Here is a 25,137-nt window from a genome sequence, read left to right as displayed (position 1 = left end):
CAGATGTCCCAGAATGATAATCTTGGCTTCTAAGCATCGTAAATCTGAGATTACGGGTGGCACAGTGGCGCAATGGTTAGCACCACAGCCTCACAGCTCCAGCGACCCGGGTTCAGTTCTGGGTACTGCCTGTGCGGAGTTTGCAAGTTCTCCCTGTGACCGTGTGGGTTTCCGCTGGGTGCTCTGGTTTCCTCCTATAGTCAAAGACTTGCAGGTTTATAGGTAAATTGGCCATTATAAATTGCCCCTAGTGTAGGTAGGAGAATGGTGGGAATATGGGATTAATGTAGGATTAGTATAAATGGGTGGTTGTTGGTCGGCACAGACTCGAAGGGCCTGTTTCAGTGCTGTATCTCTAAAAACAAAAAGCATGTTTCCTGTTCTGCTTTGGATTATTGAGTGTTCCCCTCACATGTAGAGATTGAACTTAAATCATTTCGATAATTAGATGCCCATATTTTGTTAGGGATACGGGGAGCACAATGAACAAAGGGCTCAGAGAATCCGCAAAGCAGCAGCTCTTTAAAGGGTGTTGCTCCCGAAAATCATTGGTGTTTTGCAGCTGCGTTAGCCAGCAGGAATGCACATTAAGTGGGCCGAAAACTGTCCTCCTTGGTGAGGAGACTGTAGTAGATAGTGTCTACAGTCCGAATCCATTGTAAGGTATAATGCCAGGACAGTCCTCCTTGTGAAACATAGATAGTGAAGGCATGTTTATTCAAATGTGTCTAAGTAGTACATATGTCAGAAATCTTGGCTTCTAAGCATCACAGGTCTGAGATGCAGTCACACCTGCCTTTGTTCTCCCTGCAATCCGCTTCCTCCTCCAATGAAGTACAGCAATCGTAATGCCCAATGGAGTTCCCAGATTTAACACTGCAGTTATTACTAATGTAAAAAGATGAAAGAACTTGTATTTATATAGTGACTTTCATGACTTCAGGATGTACAAACGCACTTTGCAGCAAATGAATTACTTTTGATTTTTTATCAAACTGCATGAAACTGACTGCAGAGCTCCTCGCTATTTTCATTAATGGCCTACATGCAGGTGTCGAGAGAAACATCTGCAAGTTTGCAGACGATGCCAAGTTACGTGTGAGTGTTTGGACTATGTTGCATGTTTGTTTGGTACACTTTCACCTTAATATGCTTAGCTAGTCAAGCTAGAGATTCCTTAGTCTGAACTAATTAGAACAATAACCTTTATTGCATTATAACTATGTACAGTCTTCCCACCAGGAGGGAGGTGATGGCGTAGTAGTAATAGCACTGGACTAGTAATCTAGAGCCCAGGCTAATGCTCTGGGGACATAGGTTCGAATCCCACCAGGGCAGATAGTGAAATTTGAATTCAATTAATAAATCTGGAATTTAAAAAAGTTAGTCTAATGATGACCATAAAACCATTGTCAATTGTTGTAAAAATCCATCTGCTTCACTAATGTCCTTTAGGGAAGGAAATCTGCAGTCCTTACCTGTAGCAATGTGGTTGACTCTTAAAAATCCCCTCTGAAATGGCCTAGCAAGTCACTCAGTTCAAGGGCAAATTAAGGATGGGCAATGAATGCTGGCCTATCCAGCAACACTGATATCCCACAAAATGAAAAACTTTGAGTTCAACCCCTCCTGGGCCATTCAACTGAGTTTCTGTCAGTTGCAGAATATGTGCTCTCTGTCTGATAAGACTGTTAAGACTTGCTCCAGTGTCCAATTTAAAAGTAGTGACACGTCCATTGACATATATATCAGCAGACCAAAATGCCTGATTAGGATCATTGATCTCAACAAGAAAGTGTTTTGGTTGCTCTCCTGAAGGAAGTTATTTAACTTCGTTAACCACTCTATGTTTGAATGTTTTTTCTTTTGAACTTGTGGTAATAGAGATTTTAATTTGACACAATCTACCAAAAGCACTACCTAGAACTGTACTCCAGGGATAATGTTGTCACTGAGACTGCCCTCAATGCAGCCCAGCCTCTGCCAGTCATGGATGAGCTGGACATACAGCCAACCAAATCGGAACTCAGTGATGCCATTGATTCTCTAGCCAGCGGAAAAGCCCCCGGGAAGGACAACATTACCCCTGAAATAATCAAGAGTGCCAAGCCTGCTATACTCTCAGCACTACATGAACTGCTGTGCCTGTGCTGGGACGAGGGAGCAGTACCTCAGGACATGCGCGATGCCAATATCATCACCCTCTATAAAAACAAAGGTGACCGAGGTGACTGCAACAACTACCGTGGAATCTCCCTGCTCAGCATAGTGGGGAAAGTCTTTGCTCAAGTCGCTTTAAACAGGCTCCAGAAGCTGGCCGAGCGCGTCTACCCTGAGGCACAGTGTGGCTCTCGTGCAGAGAGATCGACCGTTGACATGCTGTTCTCCCTTCATCAGATACAGGAGAAATGCCGCGAACAACAGATGTCCCTCTACATTGCTTTCATTGATCTCACCAAAACCTTTGACCTCGTCAGCAGACGTGGTCTCTTCAGACTACTAGAAAAGATTGGATGCCCACCAAAGCTACTAAGTATCATCACCTCATTCCATGACAATATGAAAGGCACAATTCAACATGGTGGCTCCTCATCAGAGCCCTTTCCTATCCTGAGTGGCGTGAAACAGGGCTGCGTTCTCGCACTCACACTTTTTGGGATTTTCTTCTCCCTACTGCTTTCACATGCGTTCAAGTCCTCGGAAGAATGAATTTTCCTCCACACAAGATCAGGGGGCAGGTTGTTCAACCTTGCCCGTCTAAGAGCGAAGTCCAAAGTACGGAAAGTCCTCATCAGGGAACTCCTCTTTGCTGACGATGCTTCTTTAACATCTCACACTGAAGAGTGCCTGCAGAGTCTTATCGACAGGTTTGTGGCTGTCTGCAATGTATTTGGCCTAACCATCAGCCTCAAGAAAACGAACATCATGGGGCAGGACGTCAGAAATGCTCCATCCATCAATATTGGCGACCACGCTCTGGAAGTGGTTCAAGAGTTCACCTACCTAGGCTCAACTATCACCAGTAACCTGTCTCTAGATGCAGAAATCAATAAGCGCATGGGAAAGGCTTCCACTGCTATGTCCAGACTGGCCAAGAGAGTGTGGGAAAATGGCGCACTTGCACGGAACACAAAAGTCCGAGTGTATCAAGCCTGTGTCCTCAGTACCTTGCTCTATGGCAGCGAGGCCTGGACAACGTATGTCAGCCAAGAGCGACGTCTCAATTCATTCCATCTTTGCTGCCTCCGGAGAATACTTGGCATCAGGTGGCAGGACCGTATCTCCAACACAGAAGTCCTCAAGGTGGCCAACATCCCCAGCTTATACACCCTACTGAGTCAGCGGCGCTTGAGATGGCTTGGCCATGTGAGCCACATGGAAGATGGCAGGATCCCCAAAGGCACATTGTACAGCGAGCTCGCCACTGGTATCAGACCCATCGGCCGCCCATGTCTCCGCTTTAAAGACGTCTGCAAATGCAACATGAAATCCTGTGACACTGATCACAAGTCATGGGAGTCAGTTGCCAGCGATTGCCAGAGCTGGCGGGCAGCCATAAAGGCGGGGCTAAAGTGTGGCGAGTCGAAGAGACTTAGCAGTTGGCAGGAAAAAAGACAGAAGCACAAGGGGAGAGCCAACTGTGTAACAGCCCCGACAATCAATTTTATCTGCAGCACCTGTGGAAGAGTCTGTCACTCTAGAATTGGCCTTTATAGCCACTCCAGGCGCTTACCCATTGTCTCTCGAGATACGGAGGCCAAAGATGTGATAAAAGAGATTTTACTTTGGCACAATCTACCAAAATGCCCTATTTTCTTACAGCAGAAGCATTCTGCTTTGTTTGCAGGACACTGTTCATGCCTGTGGGTACTTTTGGTGCCACATCGCTGGCTGTTTTAATGGCATCTTTCATTTCCCCCACCTTGTGTACTTTTTTTTTCTGGTGCTTCTTTTACAGCACTCTGGTTAAGGAACGGTATGGTTGCTGGAGGTTTCCTGAACCAAGGTCTTTCTTCACTTCTCAGGATTGCTCTGTTGTTCTTGCAGACCTCTTCTTGTCTTACCAGCTGAATAGCATTGTCCAGGGCGAGGTCTTCTTTAAACTGCAATAAATCTAATAGGGATTCATCAGCGATACCTACTACAATGCGGTCTCTGATTAATTCTGCTTTAAAGTCTTCATATTCACATACTTCAGCTAGCCTGTAAAGATCATTGATAAAAGTATCAACTGCTCCGCCTAGTTTCTGGACCCTTCTGTTGAATTTTGCTCTTCCTAAAACCTTATTGCTCCACAAGCTGAAATAAGAATCAAATGCTTTCAAAACTTCATCAAATTTGGAAGATGTCTCATTCATGCTTTGTCTTGCAATATCATCTGCTATAGCCCCAATAGAATACAACAATGTCTTAACATGCTCTGCTTCAGACTGGCTGTCTAATTTGGAAGCAATTCTGTATCTCAGAAATCTTTTTCGCCAGAGTGAGCACATTTGGGTTTGATTTGGTCCTTCCATGTGTCCAAACCTCTCTATTTTGAATTTTAGTTCCATAGATTTAATTTGTTTAAATTTCACTTTTGAGTTTTTCTCTCCAGTATCGGAAGTTTCCCACAGTCCCACTCTGAATCCAGCTATGGCCAACATTTTAGCCTTTGAAATCTCGCCGCTAGACCGAGGATTAATTTGATCCTGTATTAAACTCAGTTTTATAGTGCTACTGCTATACTCCTTTAACTCCTTCTCACAGAGAATCGAATATTTGCAGTCTCATTTTTTTCCCGTTCCATGTGTAAGGCACCAACCTCGGATCAGCCCTTGCTAAGGACTTTCCCAATGCTGCCTGCTTAGTGCCGTTAGGGACAAAAATGTTTTAATCCCTTTTCAGGTTGCTCAACAGATCCTCGATTGTTGCTTCATTCTCCAACTTGAAGCCTTTGATCTCTGCACTGGATTTCTACCGCCGATTCCCCTCTCTGTGTCTGGAGCTCTGGAACTTTTCCACACCCTCTTCTCGAGTTCTGCAGTTTTGGCACTTTTTCCAGGTCAGTCCTCTTCGAAATTTCTTCAAATTCTGGGTGTAGCATGGTAAGAGCCACCGTTGTTTCCGATCTCACTGCTGATCACCATATTGTATGTTTGTTTGGTCTGCTGCCATCTTAATATGCTTAGTTAGTCTAGCTTAGAGAGATTCCTTAGTCTGGAGTAATTAGAACATTAACCTTTATTACATCATAACTATGTACAGTTTCATACCAGTCTGTGTGACTCCTCCAAAGCCATGCTGCATCTAACTACAAGTCTCTCTCACATGTAATCTCTCACATCATCATGGTAGGAGGTATTCGTTACACTCTCTAGCCATTAACCCTTTCAGACCCTTACACTACAGACAACAGAGGATGTTTAACTACTGCAAGCAGATCTCGATGTGTTGGGTAAATGGGCTCGTGTAAGGCAAGCTTTTGTGTCCACTGTTGTAATTTAGGGAGAGACAGCAGCCAAAATGCATATAGCAAGAGTCCACAAACAGCACTGAGATAAGTGAACTTGGGTGTGCTCTGGGTGCAGCAAGTACTGCACACGTCCACTGGCAAGGCCAGGAAATTGGCCCACCATTTGCATAATACTGATGAGCTATGGGCATCAGTTGTGGCCCCAGAGTCAGCTGACCAGTTTTAGGGAGAGCAGCAGTTGTCCTGGGGGGGGGTCAGGAGTGAGGCAACTGAGAGGAATTAGGGGTGGGTGTGGTGCAAGCGTAGACCAGCAGCAACCCACAGTTAGAATGTGGATCCATGGGAAGGACTCCTGTTCCTCCTAGCTACAGAGTCTGGTAAGTTTAAAATATTATATTTACCTTTCTAGTGGCATAGTTCCTTTAAGAACCACTGGTTTGACTGCTCTGCTGCTAAAAAAAACTGACATGGCACAATCAAATTTCTAGGCCTGCTTCTCTTCTTCAAATAGTACCAGATGGGATGTTTTATGATCTTAGCAGGGAGGTAGGACCTTGGTTTAATATCTCATTCAAAAGAAGGCACCTTTGACAATGCAGCACTCCCACAATAGTGTCAGCCAGGATTATGTGCGCAAGACCCAGGAGTCAAGCTAGGACCCATGATCTTGCCACTCAGAGGAGTGTTATCATTGTGACAAACCGATAGTTGAGGCAGCTACAGTAAGCAAATGTGTTGTGGGAACACCTGCTGACCTTGTTCTTCTAGGTAATAAAAATCATGGGTTTGGAAGATGCTGTTGAAGGAGCCTTGGCAACTTGCTGAAGTGCATCTTGTTTGCCGGTGGTGGAGGGAGTGAATATTTAAGGTGATGGATGGGGTGTCACTCAAGTGGGTTGCTTTGTCCTAGATAGTGTTGAGCTTCCTGAGTATTGTTGGACCTGCATTCATAAAAGCAAGTGAGCAGTATTCCATCACATTCCTGGCTTGTGCCTTGTAGATGTTGGACAGGCTTTTGGGGAGTCAAAAGGTGTGTTACTCGCTGCAGAATTCCCAGTCTCTGACCTCCTTTTGTAGCCACCTGTGGCTCATGCTTAACCGGGAGTCAATGTAGGTCAGCGAGCACAAGGGTGATAGGTGAAAGGGCCTTGGTACAAGTTAGGACAAGGCATCAGAGATTTGGATGACCTCAAGTTTAGGGAGGGTAAAACATGAGAGGCCAACCAGAAGTGTGTTGGAATAGTCAAGTGAATTTGTTCTATTAATTTCTGGCGTTGCCTCTGTGTCAGTGTCTTGCTATGCCTACTGTGTCTGCCTATCCATATTTTTGTGTATGGTTCTGTGATACGTTTTGGACATATCTGGATCTTACTGCAGGTCTATGAGTGTAACTATTGACCTGTGTCTGTGCTAACTTGGTCACTGACTATGTAAATGTTTTGTGCCCATCTCTATGTCAATACGAGTTCTGTGATTATGGCCATCTATTTTAGTGTTTATTCTTTGGTTAATAATACAGAAAAGATCCCTGAAAAGTTCCTGCCATTGTTTGTGCCTTTGTATGTGCATCTGTTGGTTTGTCCAAAATCTGTAACTGAGTAAGGGACCCAAGATACACAATTAGAGGGCACAGCCAACATCGAGAATGAATGACGGTATAACGGCCGGTTAGGTGGGAGATGCAGTTCAATGTAGTGAAGTATGAAGTAGCACATTTTGGGATAAACAGTGAAAGGAGATATACTCCAGTAAGATTCTTAATAGACGGAGGAACAGAGAGAACTTGAAATACAGAAACATGGATATTTAGGATGAGTTAGTTAGAAAAGTCCAGACATATGGGAAACTAGGTTTTATATAGAAAGACAAGTTAATGGAGTGGACAATAGGACGCACATACAATTCATTGCAGAGAAATGAAGTAGTACAGTTTTAGGAGGAAAAGGGAAGTATATTCTAAACTGTGAGATCCTCAACTGTGTGAAGGAACATAGTGACCTCAGCGTGCACAGAAACAGATCTTCAATGGTGGGGTTACAGGTAAAGATGACTATAAAAAGGCATTTTTGTTTTTTTTACATACAGTCATTGCATATAAAAGAAAATAGTATTGAATTAGTATAATATATTGCTTAGGCCACAATGTAATATTGAATGCAGCTTTGTGCACTCCCTTATTGCTGCCAACTGTGGTAGCACTCTTGCCTCAGCATCTCGACAGTTGTGGGATCAAATCCCACTTCAGACACTTGAGCACAAAAATTAGGCATCCAGTACTGAGGGAGTGCTGTACTGACACAGGTACTGCTTTTGGATGAGAGGTTAAACTAAAGCGCCACCTGCTCATGAAGGTAGATGTAAAAGATCCCATTTCGAAGAAGAGCAGGAGAGTTATCCCTGGTGTCCGACCCAATATTTATCCCTCAATCAATATCACCATCAACATCAAAACAGGTTATCTGTTCATTATCACAGTGCTGTTTGTGGGAGCTTGCTGTGCGCAAATTGGCTGTTGCGTTTCCTACATTACAACAGCGACTACACTTCAAAAGGTACTTCAGTGGCTGTAAAGCACTTTGAGACATCCTGACGTTGTGAAAAATGCTATATATACATGCAAGTCTTTGTTTTATAGGAAGGATATTAGGACCTCTGATAAGGTACATCAAAGTTTCACTAGAATGATGCCAGAAATAGAAGGTTATAGTTAATGAGGAATGATCAAAGGGGATCTAATAGAGGCTTTCAAAATTGTGAAAGGATTTCCATAGAGAAATAATCAAATATTGTTTCCATTTCCTGTCAAATTGGTAACAAGAGAGCAAAGACTAAAGATTATCAAATAAATTTCAATATAGTTTCTGACAAGTCAACCGCTGCAATAACACTACTAGATCCAAGAATATCAATCACAAGTAGAAGATAAGTGGTGCTGTCTGTCTTTGCAGCATCAACAAAAAATACATTTAAATTGAAAATCAGAGGACTGAGTTGCATAATGCATACTCACTGCATGCAACTGCCATATTCTTCCTCGACGACACGCACAAATGTAGGACAGTTAAATCTTAGAAAACAAAGTAGTTACTTCACCCCATTACAAAAACAGAACACCACATGGACCCCAGTTTGATTCCACTTTGAATAACTTGTGCTCCAGAGTGGATATTACACACTTGAAATGTTGCCCCTCATGTATTGTGTCATTCAGTGGGGTCCATTAGTGGCTAGTTGTGGTATCGTACCTTCACATCTCAGATAGGCTGCAGCCTTATAACACACTCATATTACTGTAATGTTCAGAGTTCAGAGTGTGCACGGCTGGCGAAGAAGCCCACCCACTGGCAGTGTAAGCTGGCAAACTGTGGACGCGGTGCCATGACTTTCTGTCTATTAAGCAGGCTTTGTGCCAGTGAGGTGAACTCAGCAAAGGAGACACTAAAGGCTGAATTTTAAAGTGGCAGCATGGCTCTCGGTGGTGGCACCAGAAGTGGGTGTGGTCGCCGCATGAGCGAAATGCGACCGGCTGACCGTGATCACGCAGCAGCCAACCAATTAAGGATGGGAGGTGTGGGGCCCACGCAATCAAGTGCCTGAGACAGGGTAGGAGATGCCAATGGCCCCATCATCTCGCACAATGCCAGGTGCTGACACCATATTTAAAGGGCTGAAAGCCCTGCATTTACTCCTGCCTGGATGGAAATAAAGCCTCCCTGAGTGCCCACTGTTTCCTCTGGACCATGTCTGCTGTCTGCACAGCCCCTGGACCGTGTCTGCTGTCCGCACAGCCCCTGGACCGTGTCTGCTGTCCGCACAGCCCCTGGACCGTGTCTGCTGTCCGCACAGCCCCTGGACCGTGTCTGCTGTCCGCACAGCCCCTGGACCGTGTCTGCTGTCCGCACAGCCCCTGGACCGTGTCTGCTGTCCGCACAGCCCCTGGACCGTGTCTGCTGTCCGCACAGCCCCTGGACCGTGTCTGCTGTCCGCACAGCCCCTGGACCGTGTCTGCTGTCCGCACAGCCCTTGGACCGTGTCTGCTGTCCGCACAGCCCCTGGACCGTGTCTGCTGTCCGCACAGCCTCTGGACCGTGTCTGCTGTCCGCACAGCCCCTGGACCGTGTCTGCTGTTCGCACAGCCCTTGGACCGTGTCTGCTGTCCGCACAGCCCCTGGACCGTGTCTGCTGTCCGCACAGCCCCTGGACCGTGTCTGCTGTCCGCACAGCCTCTGGACCGTGTCTGCTGTCCGCACAGCCCCTGGACCGTGTCTGCTGTCCGCACAGCCCCTGGACCGTGTCTGCTGTCCGCACAGCCCCTGGACCGTGTCTGCTGTCCGCACAGCCCCTGGACCGTGTCTGCTGTCCGCACAGCCCCTGGACCGTGTCTGCTGTCCGCACAGCCCTTGGACCGTGTCTGCTGCCTTTACAGCTTCTGGACTGTGTCTGCTGCCTGTGCTGCATAACAGGCAAGGTGCTGATCACGGGTCTGCTGAAGGAAGACCACGGGTGGCTCCACGGTTTGGTGATGCCTCCCTGCAGGCTGCAAGGGCAAGGCAGGAGGAGGAGACATGCCGGCCTGACCAAGCAAGCCTGGACGTAGATTGTGGAGGAGGTCAGCAGCCATGCAGTTGCCCTCAGGACATGGATTCAGTGCAGGAAGTAGGTCAATCACCTCATCTGGGCAACTAAGGTGAGAACTCCAAACACTTTGGACACTTTGGGCATGGCATGTGGCTCAGCGAGAGGGAGCAGTTGTATTTAAGGGATTGGCTACCAGTCACATTCATTGGGGAAGGGCAGGACATGATGCCTGTGGCTGGGCTGCATCTCAGTGAGGGGGGCATGCCAGTCATTGTTAAACCCTACATAGTGCCTCAAGAGGACCCGCATGCAGGAGGCATAAGTGTGCCCATTGTAGTCCACTGGCGAGCTCGCTGTACAATGTGCCTTTGGGGATCCTGCCATCTTCCATGTGGCTCACATGGCCAAGCCATCTCAAGCGCCGCTGACTCAGAAGTGTGTATAAGCTGGGGATGTTGAGCACCTCGAGGACTTCTGTGTTGGAGATACGGTCCTGCCACCTGATGCCAAGTATTCTCCAGAGGCAGCGAAGATGGAATGAATTGAGACGTCACTCTTGGCTGACATACGTTGTCCAGGCCTCGCTGCCAAGGTCATTCCAAGCCCGGGGACAGCAAGGTCAGCAGCCTGTCTCCACCTCAGCTGACAGCGCAGGGGGAGAACCATGTAGGAGCACCGGGAAAAGATTTAAGAACACCTAGATGCACTTAGACCATCACGGGTGAAGATGCAGTCGAGATAGGTATTAGTGCATTTGGTGTAATGCAGAATAAACAAATGATGTTCACTATGTCTCCTTTCTGTTGTTGATGCCCTTTGGGACTTCATTTCGACCCTTCCTCCCAAGGAGCTGGAAGCAAGGGTCCAAGCCCCAAGCGCTCAATGCTTCAGCCCTGCCACTGTGCAAAGTGCACTTGGGTGCTGCAATGCGGAAGGAAGGAGGCGACAACAGGGCTTCTTAAAGCTAAGGCTTTATTGCTGTGGTTCCAGAAGGTGGTAAGGCTCAAAGGAAGTGTGAATGTATAAGGCCATCTTGTGCGTCCCTTGTGCTTATCTCATGGCACATTTCCTGCTGTGCCTGGGGCCCTTCATCTGGCACTGCCTGGGCAGCATCCTCCTCCTCATCCTCATCCTCAGAGGAGAAACTGCACTCTACGATATCCTTACTGGTCAACACCTTGCCCCTCTGTAGCGCCAGGTAGTCCAGTGCACAGCAGATCACTATGATATGTGAGACCCTCGCCAAGGCTTACTGCAGGGCTCCACCGGATCGACCTAGGCACCTGAATCTCATCTTCAACAGCCCAATAGCCTGCTCGATGGTCACTCAGGTTGACCGATGGCAAGTGTATCTCTCCTCTGCATCCGTGGCATGAGTAGCCACGTACTCAGTGGGTGGCCCTTGTCTCCAAGGATCCATCCCCGAAGGTGCGAGGGGGCACAGAAAAAGTCTGGCACCCGGGACTGCCTTAGTATGTAGGCATTGTGACTGCTTCCTGGGAATTGTGCACAAACCTGTAAGATCCGTTTGCAGTGTTTGCAGACCAGTTGCAAACTGAGCGAGTGGAAGCCCTTCTGGTTAATGTAGGCAGAAGGCTGGTCAGTGGGAGCCTTTGATTAGGGTGGGTCCGATTCTGGGGTGGGCATTTCGATCCCGGCGGTTGATGGTTCTGATCCTGGAAGCACGTTGGAAGTAGGTTCGCTTCCAGGGTTAGGAGGAAACATTCCTGCTCCTGCAAGCCCACAAGCAGTGCTGGAAAATTACTTATCTCCTCCACACAACTATTCTCACCTCCCTCTAGCTTTCCCTGGGAAATTTGGCTGGCCCAGGTTTGATGCTAGAAGACAGATATAATTTGAGGCATGCAGCCTTATTATAATATTTGATGACGATCCTGCTTCCTGGGAGCAAGTTGGTTGCCTGCCACCTGCCTCACCTCTGTTAAAATTGGCAGTGAGCGGGTTGGAGGAGGGTTGGGATCAGGAATGAGATTTTTTTATATTTTCACATCACACCTGACCCAAGACTACCCATTCTTTGGGGGGGTTGCAATTTCCTCCATGCTGTGAGTTGCAATCGCCAGAAACGGCTGGTCCATTTATGCCACTTTGCCATTTGTTTCACACAAATGGCATCTCACCCTTAACCTCCCTGTTATTTTTAAGAACTTTCTAGATTTTCACATTAATTGCCCATTAAACTCGCCGTGGAAAGCTAAGTCTGGTAACTAATAGCATAGGTAGTTTAACAACGTGATAATTGTTAATGCAATTCCAATCAATCTTGCTGGCCCAATAAGTGAACAATGCAAACTACTCAGTCTTATTCCGGAATGTAGTCAATTGCAGCAGTGAGTTGAATGATAGATTAATGTGTTTTAGTGATGTTGAGGGAGGAATGTTGGCTGGAAGAATCTCCCAGCTCCTCTTTGAAGTAGTGTTCACAGGACCTTTAACAGCAGCCTGACGGGGCCTCGTTTTAGCATCTCATCTGAGAGACTCTCTCAGCATTGCAGCAAAGCGTCAGCGTAGATTTATGTGCTGATGTCTTTGGAGTGGGGCTTGTTTCCAAAACTGTCTGATTCCGAGGCAAAAGAGCTACCTACCCACTGAGCCAAGATAACAGGAATCAGTTGTTGGCTTGCAAATGAGTGGAGATTCTGAGATTGAAACCCCAATGACGAGACTGTGGCCATCTCCGAGAGGATCCGAACACCAACGGTTAGTAAGGTCATGGGTCACTGGAATAGTCCACAGTGGATGAATTTCACCAAAGAGAAGGACTTGGTGAATGATGAGTCTAGGGAAGGGAGTGTAGATAGTCTGGGTCATGTCGATATCAAAAAGGAGCTGTTGGGCGTCTTGAAAAACATTAAGGTAGGTAAGTCCCCAGGGCCTGATGGGATCTACGCCAGAATACTGAGGGAGGCAAGGGAGGAAATTGCTGGGGCCTTGACAGAAATCTTTGTATCCTCATTGGCTACAGGTGAGGTCCCAGAGGACTGGAGAATAGCCAATGTTGTTCCTTTGTTTAAGAAGGGTAGCAAGGATAATCCAGGAAATTACAGGCCGGTGAGCCTTACGTCAGTGGTAGGGAAATTATTGGAGAAGATTCTTCAGGATAGGATTTACTCCCATTTGGAAACAAATGGACTTATTAGCGAGAGGCAGCATGGTTTTGTGAAGGGGAGGTTGTGTCTCACTAATTTGATTGGGTTTTTTGAGGATGTGACAAAGATGATTAATGAAGGAAAGGCAATGGATCTTGTCTACATGGACTTCAGTAAAGCCTTTGACAAGGTCCCTCATGGCAGACTGGTACAAAAGGTGAAGTCACACGGGATTAGAGGTGAGCTGGCAAGATGGATACAGAACTGGCTCGGTCATAGAAGACAGAGGGTATAAGTGGAAGGGTGCTTTTCTGAATGGAGGGCTGTGACTAGTGGTGTTCCGCAGGGATCAGTGCTGGGACCTTTCCTGTTTGTATTATATATAAATGATTTGGAGGAAAATGTAGCTGGTCTGATTAGTAAGTTTGCGGACGACACAAAGGTTGGTGGAGTTGCGGATAGTGATGAGGATTGTCAGAGGATACAGCAGGATATAGATCGGTTGGAGACTTGGGCGGAGAAATGGCAGATGGAGTTTAATCTGGACAAATGTGAGGTAATGCATTTTGGAAAGTCTAATGCAGGTGGGAAGTACACAGTGAATGGCAGAACCCTTAGGAGTATTGACAGGCAGAGAGATCTGGACGTACAGGTCCACAGATCACTGAAAGTAGCAACGCAGGTGGATAAGGTAGTCAAGAAGGCATACGGCATGCTTGCCTTCATCGGTCGGGGCATAGAGTATAAAAATAGGCAAGTCATGCTGCAGCTGTACAGAACCTTAGTTCGGCCACACTTGGAATATTGCGTACAATTCTGTTCGCCACACTACCAGAAGGATGTGGAGGGTTTGGAGAGGGTACAGAAGAGGTTTACCAGGATGTTGCCTGGTCTGGAGGGTATTAGCTATGAGGAGAGGTTAGATAAACCCGGATTGTTTTCACTGGAACGACGGAGGTGGAGGGGCGACATGATAGAGGTTTACAAAGTTATGAGTGGCATGGACAGAATGGATAGTCAGAAGCTTTTTCCCAGGGTGGAAGAGTCAGTTACTAGGGGACATAGGTTTAAGATGCGAGGGGCAAAGTTTAGAGGGGATGTGCGAGACAAGTTTTTTACACAGAGGGTGGTGAGTGCCTGGAACTTGCTGCTGGGGGAGGTGGTGGAAGCAGGTACAATAGCGACGTTTAAGAGGCATCTTGACAAATTCATGAATAGGATGGGAATAGAGGGATACGGTTCCCGGAAGTGCAGAGGTTTTAGTTTAGACAGGCATCAAGATCGGCGCAGGCTTGGAGGGCCGAATGGCCTGTTCCTGTGCTGGACTGTTCTTTGTTGTTAGAGATTTTAAAAATTACAAATTTTAGGTTTTTACATTTTTTTCTTACCTTTCCATTTGGCCTGTTTTTTTTCTCTCTTAATCCAATCTTTCTTTCAATCTCTTTCTGCACCTGATTTAACTCAAATTCAATCTCCTTTTCAGCCCTTCCTCTGTTTATTTATCAATCCTTAAATCTCAACAGTTATGGAGATACACTGTTTGTCACACTGCTTCCAGATGGCCCTTTATAAGCTTGCACTCCCAGCAAGTTATGGCACAAACATATTCTGAGTGAAAAAGTGCAGGAAAAAGTCTAACTAACATTGAGATGCCTAGCTCCAACAAGACCTGCCCATTGTTCTGGGGTTTTGGTGCCTCTTCTGCTGCAGTTACAGTGGATGAACGGAGTAAACTCCTTGCAACTATTCATCCCAATGTGTTTACTACATATTTTATTCATTTGAGGGATTTAAAAAAATGTTGTGGGTTCAAGTAACAAAATGAGAAGCAGAATATAGAAGTAATTAGGCCACAGTTTTTAAGTTACAGATACTGCGACCGGAAATCCACAGGTACGGACATCCCAGTGTAAATTCTGAGCTGCGCCCACTCAGGATTTCTGCTGCTGACTCTGCCAAAGTTCGCAGGGCTAACGAGAAGTCCACTGATTAGCATGTGAATTGTGTGCATCTATATCTCAACGGTGGCATCTTGGGCCTCCAAATGCTCCAGGTTTCTAATCACTGCAAGTCGCAGTGTAAAAGACCGCTGAAAGTCCGTGGGCAAGTGTAAATATAATGAATGGTGAGCACGTTCAACCTTCTTTGAAATAGTGCCATGACATTTTTTGCATCCATCTGAGAGGGCTGACAGGGCCTCGGTTTAACGTCTCATCTGAAGGACAGCACCTCTGACAGTGCAGCACTCCCTCGGTACTGCACTGAAGTGTCAGCCTAGATGTTTGTGTTTCTGGAGTGGGGCTTAAACGCACAACCCTCTGACTCAGAGGTGAAAGTGCTACCAACTGAGCAGCTATGGAACAAGGAGCAAAAGAAACAGAATGAGACTAACTGGAAATGTCAGGGATATGGATTTAGACATCCCACTGGGGAGATCCAAATGCTTTGAAAACCACATTTTGTGGATCCCATAAGCTGCTGTTGGGCCTCACTTGCACCTCAATGTTAGTTTATTTTAGGAATGCTGGTCTACCATTCAAGATAGCCAGGTGCTATATTGCTCTCTGCTCACTCCAGCCCCTAATTAAATGTAAAAATGCTTGGAGAGAAACGGGAGAGGATTAAGAGAAATATCATAAAATAAAGTTGTTCCGTTAACACATCTATGACTTTTCATGATCCTGACTCTGATTTTTGTAACTTCTGTTATTTTTGCAATGATTAAAAACATGATTTCCTAAGAAATTGCCACGATAAATTTGCAGCCCCCATTAAGGTACAGTGCACACTCCACACAAATTAAAGATTTGCTGCCACATAAATATTCTCCTTTTAGGTAATCCGCCAAGTTCTGGTACAAATTGGTAATTTACAGGAGTGAATAATCTGAGGGAGAGGAAGCATCCTCGGAGAGACTGGCTGCATGTTAAATGTCACACTCTACCTTTGCCGTCCTTGTCTACAATTGACATATCGGCGTCAGCCTCTGCCAGGACCTCCAATGTTGTGTCGTGCCCTGCTTCTGCCGCGATCATCGCTGCTGTCCGTCCATCTTTATCCACCACGTTCGGTAGAGCTCCCAGTGAGAGGAGCAATTTGCAGATTTCAACATCATTTGCAACGGCAGCCAAGTGTAGGGCGTATTCCCCCTGGCTGGGCTCGCCCAAATTCACCAAGTGTGGGACTCCCATGGTCAACAACTTCTCTATCTCGGCTTTGTCCCGCTGCCTGACATACTGGATGAGTTTATAAACTTGCAAAACTTGCAGCCGTCCTTGTGCTAGGTGGGTCATCTCGCCATTGCAAGGTCCATTTCCCTCCTCTTCACATTCGGGGTATTCTAATTTAAAAAAAATAAAGCAATGAAATGTTTAGTGATCTGAATCGAACTGTACCCCCTCACGTCTTTTACTCAAATTGTTTTGGACTTAATTAGCTTCCCACGCACTTTCCCCACTCAGGAGGAATTCTGTACCTGTTGATGTTTAAGTCACCATCTGAGTTAAGCCGAAGCGGCGCAACTTGAGCCCATGTCGATAATCACACGTTAAAATGCAGAGCGGGTAACTTACCCCGTTCCGGGAAAAGCTTTATCGCAGGGCTAATAGTTAAGCGAGCCTCTCGTGTTAATTAAAACACTTTCACCATATCCGAAAAGGGGGAAGGGAAAGAAATAGAATCAGATAAAACGGGGCAAAAATTCACACTGTCTTCATGGTTTTATTTCCACCCCCACAGTTTCCACACTCAACTACAGACACCAGAGAGAGAAGTACAAAAGACTTGAAAGAGCTTGAACCAAAGCACTCTGCTGCCATGGCAACAAAATGCAACCACATCACAAAGAATGCCGAGTAATAAGGAAATGGAAAGGGTTCCATGCCACGTGGGAGCAGCAGAGAAGCGATTAAAAGGACTCGACTCTGGACGACAAAGCAACTGGTACAATAGAAAAGACATATGTTGCAGGAGGTTTTTTTTTTACTAATGACCTGAGACCGTAATAAAACTGCTGGGCTGAGCCCCTCAGCAGGTCTCAGGTGCACTGTTGTAACAGTTTCCCTTCTGGGATAAGAACCTGTGGAGAGAGCAACACAGTTAACTTTCCAGGCTAATGACCTTTCATCAGAACTGGAAGTGAGGAGATTTAACAGGTTAGAGCAAGGGCAGAGCCAGGGAAAAGTGGGCGCTGGGGGCTTGGATCAAAGGGGTGGGTCTGAGACAGTGGGCAGAATCTTAGCAGCCCCCAGGAGGCAGATTTGGAGGTGGTCACGATTTCTGTGTGTGTGTGGGCTTTATTCAAGACAGCTGCCCTGATCTGTCTTAGTTTGACTATTGGAAACGCGCCCCCTCATGGTTGACTGACAGCATAGTGAGCAGTCTTACCAACACATCATAGAGCAATCAAACACACGGGTGGCACAGTGGCGCAGTGGTTAGCACCACAGCCTCACAGCTCCAGCAACCGGGTTCAATTCTAGGTACTGCCTGTGTGGAGTTTGCAAGTTCTCCCTGTGTCTGTGTAGGTTTCCTCCGGGTGCTCCAGTTTCCTCCCACCACCAAAAGACTTGCGGGTTGATAGGTAAATTGGCTGTTATAAATTGCCCCTAGTATAGGTGGGTGGCAGGGAAATATAGGGACAGGTGGGGATGTTATAGGAATATGGGATTAGTGTAGGATTAGTATAAGTTGATGGTTGGCACAGACTCGGTGGGCTGAAGGGCCTGTTTCAGTGCTGTGTCTCTAAATAAAAATAAATGAAATAAACAACAGCGAGAGTTAGTTTGGAAAGTTGCGCATCGGATCAGCTCCCCGATGCGTACCCGCCTCCATGTGCTTTTGCCGGATGATACGATCAGGTGAGGAGGGGTCACAAGGTTCCCCTCTTGCCCTTCCTTTTGTTTGACTAGAACAGGATTTTATTCCTTTTTAAACAGTGGTTGTGCTTACCACTTCAGTGAGCATTGTGATCGTAAAGAACCAATCGGAGAGGTTTATTTGAGTTTAAACAAGAAAGAGGTGAATTTATGGTACTTAAAAAACTAAACCCAATCTAGATAAAATAATAAAATCACTCACACATGCACATGAGAATCATACACACAAATATAGTATCGAGTGTTAAGAAATAGTTTAGTTTGGATTAGAGACCAGAACAGGTAAAAATTAATACACAGTCAGTGAGGTTGGATGACTCCATTGTTTTCTGGCTGAAGTTGTGATCTTGAAGTCTGTGGCTGGTAGCAGTGCACTTTGTGGTTGGCCCACCTGGCTCAGGAATTTCTTGGAGACAGAATTGTAGGTGGCTTTCTTCCCCTGGGGTATCTGTCTGTAGTAATCTGTAGGCTTGGATGGTCCACAGTTGCAGGCGGCTTTTAAACTTGTGATGTTATCTGGAGAGAGAGAGACACACACATACAGTCCCATGGGGATTCTGCCTGGTTAGCACGTGAAACCTATCTGCTTCAAGGTCTCAGTAGCTTGTCTACTGTGTGTAACAAAACTCCCAGTTTTACACAGCCTGGGGAGACGGCCACATAGTTCTTACAATCCTCCTTTGTTTTTAATGATGTCCAAAGTCTAAAACCCAAAACCTCTCTCAGGTGGTATTGTTGTTGTTCACCCGCTGGAGGGACATCTCCACTCATGAATGCCTCAAGATGGCTTTGAATGTCTTGTTAATGAAAGAAATCTCGGGCAGTTCATTCAATAGGGCAAACCATTGTGTTGGGTAAAGGCTAATCAGACATGTGTCTCCCTTTGATGCCTTGGAATGTGAAAGGTATTCAAATGCAAATGGTGGTGGCCATTTTTAGCTGTGGCAAAGTCCTTGTAAAAGTTGAAAATAATATTCCAGCTTTCTTTTTTTTAATTCAATGTGGGTTTCCTATTGATGAATTAAAAAACCTTCCTTTGGTATAGTAGGTTTTCTTGACACGGAGGTGGGCTGAAAGCAGCAGTGTCTGCCCGTCCAGCGGCAGAGGGCAAATAATTAGGCTAATTTAAATACAATTTGGAGCAGTTGATCAGAGTGCCAGGTGATCTTGTAAACAGGGCTCAAGCCCCCTCTGCCCCCCCCCCCCCCACCACTGCTGTGCCAGACCCCCGGCAGGTGCGAAGAGGGGGCCTCACAGCAGGAGGTCAGAGCATCATTAATGTTCAGACTGTGTAGGGGCTCAGTGGCAGCAAATGGTGTATTTAATTGTAGCTAAAGTATAAATTCTGAGCAATAATGATTCGGCGGTTGCCATAGCATCACGTAGTGTGAGATTGTTATTTTAAACCCTTAAGTTATATGTGGAAGAAAGTTAATCTTGTATGAGTGTGTGGCTAGTGTGACAAGAAAGACAAAGGATCAGTTCCTTAAGTCTTGTTCATTTCTAAAAGCCAATGGCTATTAGTTACAGTTTTGTTGCTACAGTAAAATCATCTTCCATAATATTAGAGCCTCATTTATGAGTTATGTTGTCACATTCCTCTAAAAGGAACATAATAGTTAAATACTTTTGATTACTTTTAATACGACGTCATTTTACATTTAACTCTCTTTCAATTACATTCCAGCTAATCATGTAAGAAAAAAGTCTTGTACAATACATAACACCAAATATTTATATTTTCTCAGTTTAATAGAAAAGGTAAATTTGTAATTCAATTCAATTCAGTTTTAATTTATCATGCATATGGGAATTAATTTTGAGTATATTGCTCATTCATTAATATATTACACGTGAATAATAAGAATAAAAATACCTTATAACAAAAAGTCTAACATGATTAAAATATATATGTTAAAAACTAATTCCAGTGCATTAAAATAAGGCTGTGTTTGCTGACAATGCAACCACTAGGTGGCACAGTACTTTCACATGCGCAAATGCAGGCTCTTCAACTGGAACGTCAGTGTCTGCGACGTTCAGGCAGCTGCCAGGATTAAAGATGGCACTGCTCAATTTATCACAGGAAATGCTTATGGGGACTGGATACCCGATGGCACGTTATTTTGCACGCGCGAAGATGGACCAGGCACGAATACGTGATGACGTTGATGCTGCGCGATGATGTCATCCCACGCACGCGCCACTTAGTCCTGGCAAGATGTAACTGCACATGTGCGCATTTGGCGCACTCTGATGATGTCAGTGGGCTGCTGCATTGTCAGGAATTACTTTGTTAAAATAATCAATCAATGAGTCCCATCATGAGTGCATATCCTCATCTATTCATCAAGCTCCTGTTATAAGTTCTTATAGAGAAAGGCACAAATGAGTTCAAGAACCAATTTGTCCTACATCTAAGGGATTGTAGCCTTTTCCCTGAACGCATCCAGCAGTAATACTGAGACAAGGGGTGATTCCCAAAGTTCATAACACTCTTTACTTTTGTCAAAATTATTTGACAGAAGATTTCGTCAAGCAAGATCTGCATGCCAAATACCCTTCCTGCCTGGTTCAACAATCTCTATACCCTTAAAGAATCTCCATTCCTAAGTCAACAGTACCAGGAGAGACATCCAAAAAATTGTATATCATGTCATGAAGACCCCTACCTGCCAAGAGTAAGGCAGATTGGTTTTGTCACATGAACATTAATTTTAAACTGTTGCTGGAGTGAAGAAATGACTTGTTTAAAGAGATCACCAGATGTTTGGCTGGAAGATATTTGCATACTAAGAGACGGTGCTTGTGGAGACAAAGCAACTACTCCCTGGTCCAATTAACCCAAATGGATTGTGATCACCAGACATTGAAGGTGTAAGGAAGCTCGCATTCCAGTGTCTGCTAAGGTGATAGAATCCATAAAGGCAGGAGTGGTTAAACCAGCTGGTTACATGACTAACTTACTGGTCCAGGCTTTTTGAACTAGACACAGGACAGTTTGAAGACAGATTACAACTGAACCTGGAACAAGAGAGCCTCTCTCCTGGCTGGCTGTCGTTCGCTTTCTCACAAACCTCTGGACCCACTTAAGTCGCTTAAACCTCAAGAGAAAAGACTCCTACATCGAAACAAGTTAAAGCATGCACTGGGCCCCAACGAACAGCAAGACTTACCGGCAACCAAAGACGCCACATCAAATTCAAAGGGCCGTAATTACAGCCCAGCTATTGCCTCAAACTTTTCCCCTTCATTCTTTCTACCTTTTCTGTCTCTATCTGCGTGTGTGTTTATCGCGTATGCATACTAGGTCAAGTCGCATATTAGTAGTCGTTAACTGAATTAGAGTTTAAGATTAATAAACTTACACCTTTCTTGTTTAAATCTAAGAAAACCTGTCTAATTGATTTCTTTGCCTTACAATTGGAAAGCGGTGAACAAGAATTCACTGAAGGGGGTCTTAAAACATGGTGTTTTAAAAATTAAACCTTGTTATGTTTAAACCAGGCGAAGGCTGAGAGGGAACCCTTAGACCCCTTTCTCACCTGGTTGTAACAATTGTTACAGTCTACTTGTCTTACCACATTTTTTGAATTATTATCCTTTTTGGCTGTAAATTCTTGCTTCTCTCTGTTATTTGCATTGCTTAATTTAAAATTCTGGATCACTTTGATTTTTTTTTATTTGCAAAAAGTAACAGAGTTATCAGGAGTAGACTGCATTTATAAATCTTTATAAATACCTAGTTGAACTCCAAGCAGATTGTTTCTTTAAATTCAAAACAGTTCAGTTATCTTTCATAAGACTGAATGCAGCAAGATAATTAGCAACCACAAGCAGGTAACTAACCAATTGCGGCTGAACGAGTGGATTACAGACTGTGATAAGGACTGTATTGGTTTTGTTAAGTTTCACACAATCAGCACTTTTTTCACATAATATTCTACAGCATGTGGCGAAAATAAATTGGCTGTTTTCAAGAAGGTTAACAAGGATGCCTGCTGTAGGAAGTGATAAGCGTCTGGTGGAGCATTGGCCGGTGCTCTTTTGAGTTTAGGGTTAAGGCAGGCCAAAGGAAGTTTTAGTCTGTATCAACATCTGATATTTCAGTGCTGCCAGTGGATGCCAAAGTAGTGCAAAAGGTGCTCCACTTGATACATGTCAGTGACTATGTATTGAGCAGTATGTTGGTATTGCTTCCAGTAAAAAGTGAATTGATTCAATGCTATAACCAGATTACACAGACTTACAAAGAATATTCAACACAGGAAAAGGCCATTCGGCCCAACAAGTCTGTGTTCTCCAGTAACCTGAAATTTGAAAGATGATTTGATCAGTTTGCAAGCTATGCTAGCAACTGCTTCTGAATCATATCAGCATCCCCCCTCATTGATCTAACTTTGCCTTTTATTCCTCTGGAATGTTATTTGAGAAGGTATTTAAACACGATCTGTAACATCATTTTCCAACGCTGTATTCTTCTGCTCATCGATATGTAGAATTCATTTATAAATTATAAATCATTCTTCAGCTTACAGTGCCCATGATAGTTTTTTACTGGAATGGATACTACCCAGGACTGTACTTAGGGACCAATGGATATATATGGCATATACACGCATGCCTCAATTTATAATGCTGTAATAATTTTGTAAAATCAATGACATTGCAATATTCCTGATTATTGGCTAATAATTGAGTTTTTTAAGATTAACCTTTTTCTATGTTATTGTCAATATTAAGCATAAAGTTACAACTATAACTGTAAAATGTTACATTGATATTTTTGCCCTTGGAATGGCATTTCATCCCAGGACAGTAAACGTTAAGGTCTTCTATCAAAGGAATTAAATGATAAGATATCCATTATTAAATCTCAAATAGTTGGTAATATTTATTAGTTATTAAAGTATTTGAAACTGTTTAGATCTATTATTGAAGTTGCCTGAAAACTTCACAAATGTTCATTGAAAATATTTTTTTAACGGTTTAATGGCCCTTTTCCTTCAACTGTGTTCTCTTTTTTTCTGCTGAAGCCAATGACTCATACTTGGGTACAGTTCCATGAGTGCCGGACACTTCCTGATACTTCACTCATCTAGCGACCTTCAGACTTTGGAATGTATTGCAGTCAAGCCTGATCTTGTCCATAACAATAATCAAGCATGCGAAACCTGGCCGATTTCTGTTCACATCCCAATCTCTAGTTTGTGTTGGTGGCAGACAAATTTAACTCCTGTTATGAGAGTCCATATGTTTTTGTTAAAACTTGAGAATCGATATTTTTTTTTAAAACTGAAAAGGATTTCAGTGGACATTGAGACATCTGGAGATATCTGAACCTTATGGATGACATTGGAAGGAAGGCAGGGTCAACATGAGGTTCCTGGTTTTGATAAGTAAACAAATACTGGAAACCAGTTAATTTCAAGGAAACCATCAAGGGGGTTGACCAAAGAGCTACACTTTGCGTGACAGGGGAGAATTTATGACTTGGCATGTGACATGTTTCGGGAAGGTTTTGGTTAAAAGCCAGTGGGTTTGGACTAAAGCTGGCAATAGGAATTTGATGTGGACTTTCCAGGAGATCAGAAGAAGAACTAGACAAGTATTACCTCTCTGTAAAGAATCTTTGCTCTTGAAAAGAAAAAGCTTTTATGAAGTGGTACTGTTGTCTCCTGCATTTTTGAAGAAACCCTGAATTTGCAGAAACCTTGCATCTTTAAAAGGACTTTTGCATCGAATGTGAGAACTGACACCTTTTGCTACACCCCTAATGGAAGACCTATGTGAAGCCTTCAACAGTTGAATTTCTTTGAATGCCTACCCAACACAGACTGTTCATCAACCTCGCCTGGAAAGACTTTGAGTGGCATCCAACTATTTGACTTTGGGACACCTCACCAAATCAAAGAACCTCCTTCCAGATCATTGCAGTCTAAGTTTTTTTCAATTCCTTTTATTCCCTTGCAACAGCTGTAAACCAAAATCCTTTTTCCCAGTTAACTGTTTTTTTGATGTATGTGTGTGTGAATGAGGGCTCGCGAAAAAATAAGGAGCTTTAATATCTCAATTTGTATATATATTTACTTCATTATTGGTTAAGACTTTGTTTTATAATAAATGGGTTAATTTTGTTGTTTATTTAAAAAAAACCTGGTTGGTGTGCTTTATTCTGGGGACAAATAGGGTATCTAATTGGCTGTTTCGGTAAGTGGGAAAATATATTGATATGCTGTGACCTGTGGAGGAGTGGGACTCAATTAACAGTGCACTCCTCCTGCCTCAGTTGTAACACATTCCATTACCACCCCAATTAACCTGGTACAAAACTGAAATCTTCCTGGACTATATGGCTTGGTATTATGAAAGTAACCCTGTCATGGAGCCAGAGTTCCATTTTTTTTAAATTCATTCACGGGATGTGGGCATCGCTGGCCAGGCCAGCATTTATTGCCCATCCCTAATTACCCTTGCGAAGGTGGTGGTGAGCTGCCTTCTTGAACCGCTGCAGTCCATGTAGGGTAGGTACACCCACGGTGCTGTTAGGAAGGGAGTTCCAGGATTTTGACCCAGTGACAGTGAAGGAACGGTGATATAGTTCCATGTCAGGATGGTGTGTGACTTGGAGGGGAACTTGCAGGTGGTGGTGTTCCCATGTATCTGCTGCCCTTGTCCTTCTAGTTGGTAGAGGTCGCGGGTTTGGAAGGTGCTGTCTGAGGAGCCTTGGTGCATTTCTGCAGTGCATCGTGTAGATGGTACACACTACTGCCACTGTGCATCGGTGGCGGAGGGAGTGAATGATTGTAGATGGTGTGCCAATCAAGCGGGCTGCTTTGTCCTGGATGGCATCGAGCTTCTTGAGTGTTGTTGGAGCTGCACCCATCCAGTCAAGTGGAGAGTATTCCATCACACTCCTGACTTGTGCCTTGTAGATGGTGGACAGGCTTTGGGGAGTCAGGAGGTGAGTTACTCGCCTCAGGATTCCTAGCCTCTGACCTGCTCTTGTAGCCACAGTATTTATATGGCTACTCCAGTTCAGTTTCTACTCAATGGTAGCCACTAGGATGTTGATAGTGGGGGATTCAGCGATGATAATGCCGTTGAATGTCAAGGG

The 25,137-nt window shown here is 44.6% G+C and overlaps 1 protein-coding gene and 1 pseudogene across 2 annotated transcripts in view; one reads left to right on the top strand and one right to left on the bottom strand.

The window, feature by feature from the left end:
* The window catches only part of ankef1a (ankyrin repeat and EF-hand domain containing 1a), a 51,973-nt gene extending 34,987 nt beyond the window's left edge, over positions 1-16,986 (bottom strand). The window contains exons 1-2 of one of the 2 annotated variants that reach the window (XM_068044335.1): positions 16,619-16,986; positions 16,088-16,483 (exon numbers count right to left, since the gene is read on the bottom strand). In XM_068044335.1, coding sequence (XP_067900436.1) covers positions 16,088-16,436 — 349 coding nt within the window. In that variant the 5' untranslated portion in view covers positions 16,437-16,483; positions 16,619-16,986. The remainder of the gene's footprint in view (positions 1-16,087; positions 16,484-16,618) is intronic. The other variant, XM_068044334.1, reaches the window with a different exon arrangement.
* LOC137376221 (estradiol 17-beta-dehydrogenase 2-like) overlaps positions 1-24,139 on the top strand; it is a 77,335-nt pseudogene extending 53,196 nt beyond the window's left edge.
* The last annotated feature ends 998 nt before the right edge of the window (positions 24,140-25,137 follow it).

Source organism: Heterodontus francisci, chromosome 13 (genome assembly GCF_036365525.1).
Source record: "Heterodontus francisci isolate sHetFra1 chromosome 13, sHetFra1.hap1, whole genome shotgun sequence".
Classification (NCBI taxonomy): domain Eukaryota; kingdom Metazoa; phylum Chordata; class Chondrichthyes; order Heterodontiformes; family Heterodontidae; genus Heterodontus; species Heterodontus francisci.
This window is presented reverse-complemented; position numbering and strand designations above follow the sequence as displayed.